This window comes from Mirounga angustirostris, unplaced genomic scaffold (assembly GCF_029215605.1).
Source record: "Mirounga angustirostris isolate CCGP_5_RB_7025 unplaced genomic scaffold, mMirAng1.0.hap1 SCAF_5, whole genome shotgun sequence".
Classification (NCBI taxonomy): domain Eukaryota; kingdom Metazoa; phylum Chordata; class Mammalia; order Carnivora; family Phocidae; genus Mirounga; species Mirounga angustirostris.
In genome coordinates this window covers 158,312,539-158,323,011 of record NW_026991713.1, presented here as the reverse complement: position 1 = coordinate 158,323,011, position 10,473 = coordinate 158,312,539, and the positions used below count along the sequence as shown (strand labels likewise).

General features: G+C 47.2%; 1 protein-coding gene across 1 annotated transcript in view; it reads right to left on the bottom strand.

Moving 5' to 3' along the window:
* Positions 1–100: 100 nt before the first annotated feature.
* Positions 101–10,473, bottom strand: part of DCTN5 (dynactin subunit 5) — a 29,762-nt gene continuing 19,389 nt past the window's right edge. Inside the window, exons 6-7 of the mRNA XM_064592814.1 lie at positions 1,756–1,843; positions 101–1,520 (exon numbers count right to left, since the gene is read on the bottom strand). Of these exons, the coding sequence (XP_064448884.1) occupies positions 1,508–1,520; positions 1,756–1,843 (101 nt within the window). The 3' untranslated portion in view covers positions 101–1,507. The remainder of the gene's footprint in view (positions 1,521–1,755; positions 1,844–10,473) is intronic.

The following is a 10,473-nucleotide window of genomic DNA, read 5'->3' as shown; positions in this document are numbered from 1 at the left end:
TACCAACACCCCAAAAGTCCCCCTTGTGCCCTGTCTTGGGAGTCCCCAAAACTACTCTGCAGTTTGACGACTTGTTAGGAGACTCACAGGACTCAGCATATAGTCTTACTGTCAGCAGGCTATAATTTATTACAGCGAAAGGCTACCAAGCAAAATCAGCAAAGGGAAAAGGTGCATAGAACAAAGTGCAGAGGAAACCAGGCGCAGGCTTCTCAGAGCCCTCTCCCAGTGGAGTTCCACAGGACACAATTCCTCCAGCAGTGGGTTATGATAACAAGTGTGAAATGTTATTTGCCAGGGAAGCTCCTTAGAGACTCAGCATCCAGGGCTTTTACTGGGGGCCGGTCAAGTAGGCACCCTCTGCCTAGCACATACCCAAATTCTGGATTCCTGGAAGGAAAGCAGGTATTCAGCATAAACCATATTGTTTGCACAGTTTAGGCAGAGTGAGCCACTCTTATCATTTAGGGAATGTTGAGAATCCTCCCGAAATCCAATTACCCAGATGTCAGCCAAGAGTCAGCATTGCAAACAAGGACAGCAGTCTCAGGCCTACTCTGTTAACTCTCTTCTGCACTGGCCCCCACCTTGGCCGTTGGCCCAGGCTTCTATACAGCAAGTTTATTATCAGTAGGACCCCATGCAAAAGGATGAGACCAACCTGCAGTACTGATCTCAGTTATGCTCCTTAAAGGTCCTACATTTAGCCAGTTAAAATAAATCCCAATAACCCATAATAATCCCATTAAAATAATCTAATATTTTAGATATGGTATATGTCAACTATACCTCAATTAAATAAAAACAACAGTCTATCTTAGAAAGTCAAGTGGCTCCCTCACTAAACTTCTGTATGATTCATTTTTACCTGGCCTGAGATACCAATTCAGGTACAGCAAGGCTGTGGCCAGCAAGTTCAAGCTGATCTGAAGCCTTCCAGGGCTAAGGCAGTGTGGCGAGAGGGCACAGAGACAGAAGTAGACTCCCAGAGGGTACATGGTCCCCCTGGAAACGAGTTTGCAATGTTAGGGTACCTCAAGCAGGGCATATGTTAGGTGGTGGAGGTTAACAGGACACCCAATGTAAGCCTCCTGCCACGTGGCCTCCTGCCCTGGAGTTTCCAATTCAGTCTGAAAGATCCAACCAGCCCTTGGTTCTGCTTGTCTATGATACAGGTGTATGCATCTCGTGAGTGTGCGTTCTGTGTGGGAAGTGCAGGAGCCCAGCCCCTCTGTTGTCAGGCAGTGCTGCGAGCTGTGAGCACAGGCTCAGCAGTCTGAGCTCAAAGCGCTCCAGTGCATGGAAAGGCAGCTCTGGAGTCTTCTGTCAGGAAGAACAGAAAGCTTCCTGATAGAGTTCTGAAGAACCAAGGTCATAAATGCCCCCCAACCACTTGCCAAAGGCTCCCCAGGTGCCAGTACTTTTCTCCACTGTTACAAAATCTTCGGGCCCCGACGTTCAGCAACCCAACAACATTCTTTCAATCACCTCTTCTCCTCCAGGCCTTTTATCTGCAAGGGCTGTATGCAGAAGGCACAAATGCATTTTTGCAGGTAAACATTTTTATCTCACTTAACCAGAAAGACAAATTCAGGAATTGGTCAGGATGTAGGTTGAACTGTATCCCTAACCGCCCCCCCACCATTCCTGTGCTGAAACCCTCACCCCCAGTACCTCAGAATGTGACTATATTGGGAGACAGGGCTTTCAAAGAGGTGATTCAATTAAAATGGACTCACTAGGGTGGGCCCTCACCTGATCTGACTGGTGTCCTTGTAAGAAGAGAAGATGAGGACACAAGACCGAGAGGCGACTATGGCAGAACACATGGGAGGGTGGCCACCTGCAAGCCAAGAAGAGACGACTCAAGAGAAATCAAACCTGCTGACACGTTGGTCTTGGACTTCTGGCCTCCGGAACTGTGAGAACACACATTTCTATTATTTAAGCCCCCCAGTCTAAGGCATTTTGTGATGGCAGCCCTAGCTGACTAATGAAGATGAAAGCCTGAATTTTCAAAAAATTTCAAAATGGGTTTACAGAACCTCGCACTCCTTTTATCCAGTGAACAGCCTCGATCAATCCCTCTCTGGAGACAGCTCTATTCAGATAATGAACCTTACTAAGTGTGGATGGAGGGGGGTGGAGTAAGAAGTAGAATCAAACTATCAGCCCATTGTGGTGAGTTGCAACTAATCTAGAAAGTTGAACACAAGTCAGCAGCAGTGAGACATCCCCATCAAGAAGGCCAAAGTCTGATCTGTCAACAGCAGGGGGAGAGGTCACAGTCCCTGTGATGTGCCATCCCCAAATGTGCAGCTGTTGGCAGGGATCACAATTAGGGTGCGGGTAGCCTCCAGGTTAGCGATGAAGAGCTGACCAGCAACTTGATCTTAGAGGGTCTCGTAAGAGAACAAGGCCTCTTCTGTGGGCGTGTATGTGGTCTGATGGTCCAGCCAGCATCCACGATGGAGGTCTTCACCCTTTAGAGCTCCACAGAAGGGGTCCTAAATCTCCAAGGTCACAAGGTCTGAGTCCTTTTCATGGAGCCTGCGTCTGCTTCCAGGTCAGCACGGCTCCTGCTGGGACTGAAACAGCTCCCTGCGGCCTGTAGCAGTTCTCAGCTTCGTCACATCCAGACAAGAAGAATCAGGGGATCTGGGACTCCAAGAGAACCAGCTGCTTCTCTCTGGCTTGTTGCAGAAAGACATACTGCAGTACCAGACAGCCATGGTCCAGGTCCAAGTGATGAGCAAGGCTTCCTCTTCCTGCTGTCAGTCTTAGAGTCCGAACTGACTGGCTCAAAACCATGCGCATCAGGTTGGCCAGTCATCGGCCTCCATGCGTCAGACATTTGATTTCGACTAGGGCTCACTGGCAATTTAACTGCTTTTTCCAATTCCAAATGTGCATTGTCATCCAGAAATTGCCTCTCTTTTCATGTTGTCTCACCTTCCAGAGGTTCCAACAGACATAAATCAGCAAAAATCATCAGTCCTGAAGACTTGTTCTGGTCCAATACTCAAAGAATTTAAACTCCAGCACACCCACTGGTAGCAAAACAGGGGAAGCTGTATCCCACCAACACCTTCTTGATTTAATTTTTTTTGCATCTCTCTTTGATTGGGATGATCCCTCTAGCATTTATGAAATTACAACTATATAACATTTTAAATCAATTTTATCATATTTCCAGATATAAAAGTCACAAAATACAAAGTCATTTTTTAAAACTTCCCCTTTTTTTCTCATTGCAAATTTACTCAAACCCCTAGCAAATTCAGCACTGACAGAATTATAACCAGGCCTGAGGTGCTAACTCTTTTTTGCAGAGGTAGAAACAACCCCCTATAAGACTTTGAAACAATGGGATCAAAAGCCACTTAACACCCACTGCATGTATATTTTATTTATTCCATCTAGGAATATTTTTTAAGAAATGATAAAGCATTGAAGAAACTTTAATTCCCTTTCGACCTTTAACAACTGTTTTCATATTCCTTTCTAGTTCTTGTCAACATGGACTTTTGATCAGTACAGCTGCAATTATGCCACGTTAATACCATCTATCTGCAGAGTGTCCATGAACGCTTACTGAGCCCTTACTAGATGCCGTGCATGGGGCTAAGAGCTTTACAGAGATGATCTCCCTGAATCCTCACAAAGACCTTATTCCCATTTTGAAGATGAGGAAACGGGCACTATTGCCTCAGGTCCTGTAGGCAGGAGGTGGCAGGGCTAGAATTGCAACCGAACTCTGCTAACTCCAAAGTACCCCTCATGCTGCCTCTGGGGGCCTTGTCTGTCTGGCTAGCCACCAATCCCAGACTCATTTGTTCACTCACTCACTCCCTACCAAAAAGCAATATGATGTATATCTTAAACTCATGGACCAGAGAACCCCGGGTTCAAACACCAGTTCCTCCTCTTATCAGCTGTATGACCTTGGGCAAATTACTTAACCTCTCTGTGCCTCTACTTCCACGTCTATAAAATGGGGATAATTATAGCGCCCATCTCCTAGGATTCTATATGTGGGACGTGCCTATCTCCGAAGGTTCTTGTGAAGAGCTTCTGTGAGGACAGCACTTCAAACACACCAGGTACGTGGTCATGCCCGCTGTTGTTGTGATTATTGAAATAAAGAGAACCTGTGGCTATTCCCAGGGAGCTCAGGGTCTCCAAGAGGCCTTGCAGTTCCTGAGTCTCATATTTCCTCATTCTCCCCTTCCTCTGGCCCTACTGCTTCCGCAGGCTCTTGCTATTCCCAAGTCAGAAAAGTGTGCCCAGCAGACACCAAAGGTTAGATGAATACAGCTGAAAAGAGGTATGTTGGTAGGGCTAAGAAAGACCAAGGCTGAATGTCCAGACCCAAGGTCTGAAAACCAGAGAGGGTGTGGACGCCATTCTCATGTCTCTTCTCTTAGATGATTTTCATATGCCTGAACCATCTGTGTGATGGCCAATGGACTTGGAGATACAGAACAAGCCATCTCTTCTCCTTAGGGAAGCAGGGACATCTTGTGCTAACTCTTCTCACTTCAGGATCTGGGTCAGAGTGCTTAATGAAAAGTAGGTGTGGCCAACCCACCAGCAAAAACTTCAGGAAAACAAAGGATTAACCGACTGGGCAGCAAGGATCCTCCTCAGAGCCAATTGCTTTGGAGGCCCAGGATATTGGGGGAACTGCATAAAACATGGACTTTGCAGCCAGATAAGACTTGGCTTTGATTCTAGCTCAGTCGTTAATTAGCTGTGTGACACTGGGCAAATTTACTTAACCTCTCTGATGATCAGTTTCCTCCTCTGTATAATGAGTTGTAAAGATCCCTACACTTTTGACAGTTGGGAGGATTAAATGTTTTCTAATAAGTGCCTGGCAAGGAAGGGTGATCTCTTCTTTGTGGTGGAGTGATTTTAAATGAACAGATGTTTTTAATTTTTTTTTTTTTAAAGATTTTATTTTTTTGACAGAGAGAGACATAGTGAGAGAGGGAACACAAGCAGGGGGAGTGGGAGAGAGAGAAGCAGGCTTCCCGAGGAGCAGGGAGCCCGATGCGGGGCTCGATCCCAGGACCCTGGGATCATGACCTGAGCCGAAGGCAGATGCTTAACGACTGAGCCACCCAGGCGCCCCCAGATGTTTTTAATTTTCTTCTAAATTTAAAAATATGGGGGCGCCTGGGTGGCTCAGTTGGTTAAGCGACTGCCTTCGGCTCAGGTCATGATCCTGGAGTCCCGGGATCGAGTTCCGCGTCGGGCTCCCTGCTTGGCAGGGAGTCTGCTTCTCCCTCTGACCCTCCTCCTCTCATGCTCTCTGTCTCTCATTCTCTCTCTCTCTCAAATAAATAAATAAAATCTTAAAAAAAAAATATGTAAGAATGTTGTCCCTTATACTGTGAGGGATTTCACTCAAGATGTATCACTTTCTAGTAATAGTTGTTAAACCTACCAGTCATTGAGCGCTTACCCTGAGCCAGGACTCCTGCTTTACACGACTGAATGCATTTAAATCCTCATAACAACCCCTATGCATGTTCCCCATTTTATGGATGAGAAATCCGAGGTTCCACAAGAGGAGATAACCTGCCCGAAGTCACAAGGCTAGTAAACAGCAGGGCCGGGATTTGGTCTGCCTGCCTCCGGTGCCCACAGTCTTCACCACTAAGACCCGAAAAAAAGGTCTCCAGGCCTCCATCACAGCACTCTGTTTCCTTGGCTTTCTCTCCTACTAATCTGTAAGATCCCTCCAGACAGGGTCTGGCCCCATCTTATTCTCCACTGTATCTCCAGGAGCTAAGTAGGGGAGGGCCTGGCACTCAGCAGTGGCTCAAAAGGTATTTGTTAAATGAGTAAATGGGAGATGTAGCAGGTGGTCAGGGTCCCACCTTCCTAGCCCTACAGGCAGCAAGTGTATGTTCTAGAAAAGCAGAACACCATTACTGGGGGCTCTAGAAGAGTTTCAGCGATCACAGATTTACAGAACTGGTCCAACCTGGCAGGACGCTTTGCTGACAACTGTTTTGAAATAACCAAGCCTTAACACATTGTCTCAACACTGCCAATGTCATTACAGGGGCCTCTTAGCTCCATAGAAGCTACCCCCAGGGGACCAGCCAGCTAGATCTGATCACCCAAAGCAACCAACCATGTTCATTAATGCTAATTTGTCCTGGAGAATGGCTGAGGGCAAGTCAGAACATGTCTGGGGCTCCATGTTCTAGACCCCTGTGGGCTCTCACTGGCCAGATCAATACACCAAGAAAGGCCTCCCTAGCCACCAAGATCCCTTCTTTATAGCTGAGAAGCTTCCAAGGATGTATTAAATAGAAGCAATGTTTGTCTGAGTCACTTCAAGTCTGTCATCAGCTACACGGGTCAGAGTGACTAAGAAGGGAATTGTGGCCTTAGGCTCTGAGTGAAATGGCCCATGCAGAAGTGACTAATTCAGAGGCACTGCAGATCCCAATTAACCACGGGAGCCCTGTGCAACCACATGCAACAGATCAGTCAACATGAGGCACACGAGTCAGTCATTCAACCTTGTTCCCTGCACCGGGGATCCCGCAATGTGAGACTTATCTAGGCTGGGTAGGGACTCAGGGGAGGAGGGGCTCACATCCATGTAATCACCCCATTAAGTATGTGCTGGATACCCACAGGCTCACACCTGACTCCTCAGGAACTCACAGCTGGGTGGGCCCAAACAAGAACACAAGTCCATAACTAAAATTCTATCTAGGCCTTAATAGGGGTCCCTCCACAAGGACTCGTGGGGTCCACAAGGAAGCAGTTCCAGGCAGAGGAGCATCCTCTAAATGACTCTTTATTGAACACTCCACTTTGCCTAAGCAACATCCTCTCTGTGCCAGGCCCGGGTGCCTCTCATAAGGCACCCCCCCAACAAGACCAAGGGTAATGAGAGACTGGACAGGTGGTTAAGGGGAGGCAAGGAGACTATGGACAGTGAAGACAACTGGAGAAAAGGAAGGGCCTGAACTGGACAGCCCAGCAGCCATTCATCCCCTCTTCTGGTAATATCACCTCCTCCCCAACCACTAGGCGCCAGCTCTCAGTCCATGTGGGTATGTGCCCAGGTCTAGGCAATCAGTGCACTCCATTTTCCTGGCCACAATGATGACTTGAGGCTGGATACATCCCAGGTTTGGGCCAATGACAACCAGGTCCAGGGGTTTTGTCAAGGAAGGGGAGCTCTTGGGGCGCCTGGGTGGCTCAGTCAGTTAAGCAGCTGCCTTTGGCTCCAGTCATGATCTAGGGGTCCTGGGATGGAGCCCTACATTGGGCTCCCTGCTCAGTGGGGAACCTGCTTCTCCCTCTCCCTCTGCCCCTCCCCCTGTTTGTGCTCTCTCTCTCTCAAATAAATAAATAAAACATCTTAAAAAAAAAAAAAGAAGAAGGGGAGCTCTTTCTACCAATAACTGGAGCTGGAGGGTCACTTGCGAAGCCAACTCAAAGGGAAGCAGAGTCAAGAGCTGAAGAGACAGATCCCTGATGATGCTGTTGTGAGTCTTGGAATATGGCCTGAAACTCCATCTGGCCCTAGCCTTATCAGCTCCACGAGCCAGTGAATCCCCCTTCTACCCTAAGCCAACTGGAAAGAGTTCCAACCGAGGTTCTCCCATCGGTCTGCTCTTCTGGGAATATTGTGAGGACAAAGAGACTTTCTTCTCTGGGGTTTTAAAGGTAATTATCTGGTGACAGATTGTCCCTGGGGTGAGAGCCACCATGGAGACAGAGTCCAGCTGGCCTTTCCTAGGACACACAAGGCTGTCAACAGCCTTTCTAACAGTATCAGTCCATAATTATAGACTCTTTTACTGTCTGCAGTAGCTATTGTTTCTGTCTGCCCAGCACCTTGCTTTGGTGATGGGCTCTGCTGTTTCTCCACCACGGGGCGATGGAGGAAAGCTCATGACCCAGATCAGGTTTATTGTAGGGCCTTGGCTGCAGTGATTAATCCAAGAGGGTATGGGATTCACCAGAAGTCACTGAGAACCTTTCTGTGGGACTTCCCCAATTAGAACTGGAGGGAGGAAGCCTTTCTTTCAGGGGCACCAAGCTCGGAGGGTACAAGTTTGGAGCTGTCAGCTGCCACGTGCCCCAATGCATGGAGAAAGCCCCCTTGCAGGAGGAGAAAAGGAAGCCAACACACAGGCCTGGGAGAGCATGCTTATTGTCTCCCTATGTCCAATCTCCCCCTCTCCCTTTTACTGTTAGAAATCTCCTTCCTCAGAGTTTTGGCTACCCAGCCAGTGACTAAATTTACAGCCTCCCTTGTGGCTAAGCGTGGCCATGTGACAAGATAGGAGGAGCTTGGGTGTTTGATGACTTCATGGAGCCCAGCCACCTACTTGCCATGAACAACCTGCCTATTCCTGCACTGTTAGGTGAGAGAGAGAGAACTTTCTTTTCTTTTTTTCTTTTTTTTTAAAGATTTTATTTATTTGAGAGAGAATGAGAGAGAGAGAGAGAGCACATGAGAGTGGGGAGGGTCAGAGGGAGAAGCAGACTCCCTGCCGAGCAGGGAGCCCGACGCGGGACTCGATCCCGGGGCTCCAGGATCATGACCTGAGCCGAAGGCAGGCGCTTAACCAACTGAGCCACCCAGGCGCCCCGAGAGATAACTTTCTAACTTGTTGGAGCCACAGTATTTCCATGGTCTCTTGTTACAGCAGTCTAGTCCGTACCTCTATTAATGTGCAGGTGAAAAAGATATAGAAAACAGAGGTGCCTGGGTGGCTCAGTCGTTAAGCATCTGCCTTCGGCTCAGGTCATGATCCCAGGGTCCTGGGATCGAGCCCCACATCGGGCTCCTCACTCAGCGAGGAGCTTGCTTCTCCCTCTCCTCTGCCTGCCACTCCCCCTGTTTGTGCTCTCTCTCCCGGACAAATAAATAAATAAAATCTTTAAAAATAGTAATAAATAAATAAATAAATAAAATCTTAAAAAAAGATATCGAAAACAAAGAGCTCTGGATATAGTTGTCCCTGCAATGATAACATTATTACTTACAGAGTGGTAGGAGCTATCTTTAATGTTTACCTATAGTAGCTCATTTACTCCGAACCAATTCTGTGGGGGCACTATTGTTGTTCCCGTTGTACAGCCTAGGATACAGGGCAGAGAGATTAAGTAACTTGCCCAAGGCAATATTACCTTGCCTCTCAAGCTAGTCTTTTCCATGATTTGTTGTGTAAGCCAATAAAACCTCTTTCTTACTTAAGCTGGCTCAAGCTGGATTTCTGTCACTTGCAACAAAGCAGTCTGACTGAATTTTTGTCTACCAGCTTGCAGATTCCTCTATAGAGTGCCAACCATATGGTACGGAATTTTAAGACACTATTTCTTGAGTGCAAGCAAGACAATTCTCCCATGAAACCTGCTCCCGTTTAGCTTCTTAAACCACAACTGCAGCTATAAGACAACAGGGCTCATTGCAAGGAGATAGTCTTCTCAGAGGGGACACTGGGCTTCCTGTCTGTGGCAGACACTGTTGGATGATTCATCCAATAACCGCTCCCAACTCCCTTTCCCTTGCCTGCCTGAAAAAGCAAAATACTTTCTCAGTTTTCTGTACAGTGAGGGTTGGCCAGTGATACAATTTGTGGCAATGAAAGGTATTATAGCAGGGAGGAATTCCAGCATGGTGATTAAAAGTATGGGCTGTAGGGGTGCCCAGGTGGCTCAGTCAGTTAAGCATCTGCCCTCGGGTCAGGTCATGATCCTGGGGTCCTGGGATTGGGATCAAGCCTCCAGTCAGGCTCCCTGCTCAGTGGGGAGTCTGCTTCTTCCTCTCCCTCTGCCCCTCCCCCCTCTCGTGCTCTCTTTCTCTCAAATAAAATAAAATAAAATAAAATAAAATAAAATAAAATAAAATAAAATCTTTAAAAGTATGAGCTCTAGAACCAGAATGCTTTGACTCACTGTCATATTAGGTGTATAAATTTGGGCACTTTACTTAACGTCCTGTTTCTTGAGGAGAGTAACTGTACCTACCTCATGGTGGTTGTATTAAAAAGTTAATAAATGTACAGAACTCAGAAGAGTACCAGGTACATGGTAAACACCTTATAAGTATCAGCGATTGCTATTTTTGTCACCTCTATGTGCCAAATATGGAACAATCTCTAAGGCATATTGTTAAGTAAAAGCAGCAAGATGAGGGCGCCTGGGTGGCTCAGTTGGTTAAGCGACTGCCTTCGGCTCAGGTCATGATCCTGGAGTCCCAGGATCGAGTCCCGCATCGGGCTCCCTGCTCGGCGGGGAGTCTGCTTCTCCCTCTGACCCTCTTCCCTCTCGTGCTCTCTGTCTCTCATTCTCTCTCTCAAATAAATAAATAAAATCTTAAAAAAAAAAATTAAAAAAAAAGCAGCAAGATGAGAAGAGCACATCTACCCTGTGCTCACAATTGTATGCATACAGAGGCTAAGGTATACATATCTATCTGCTTGT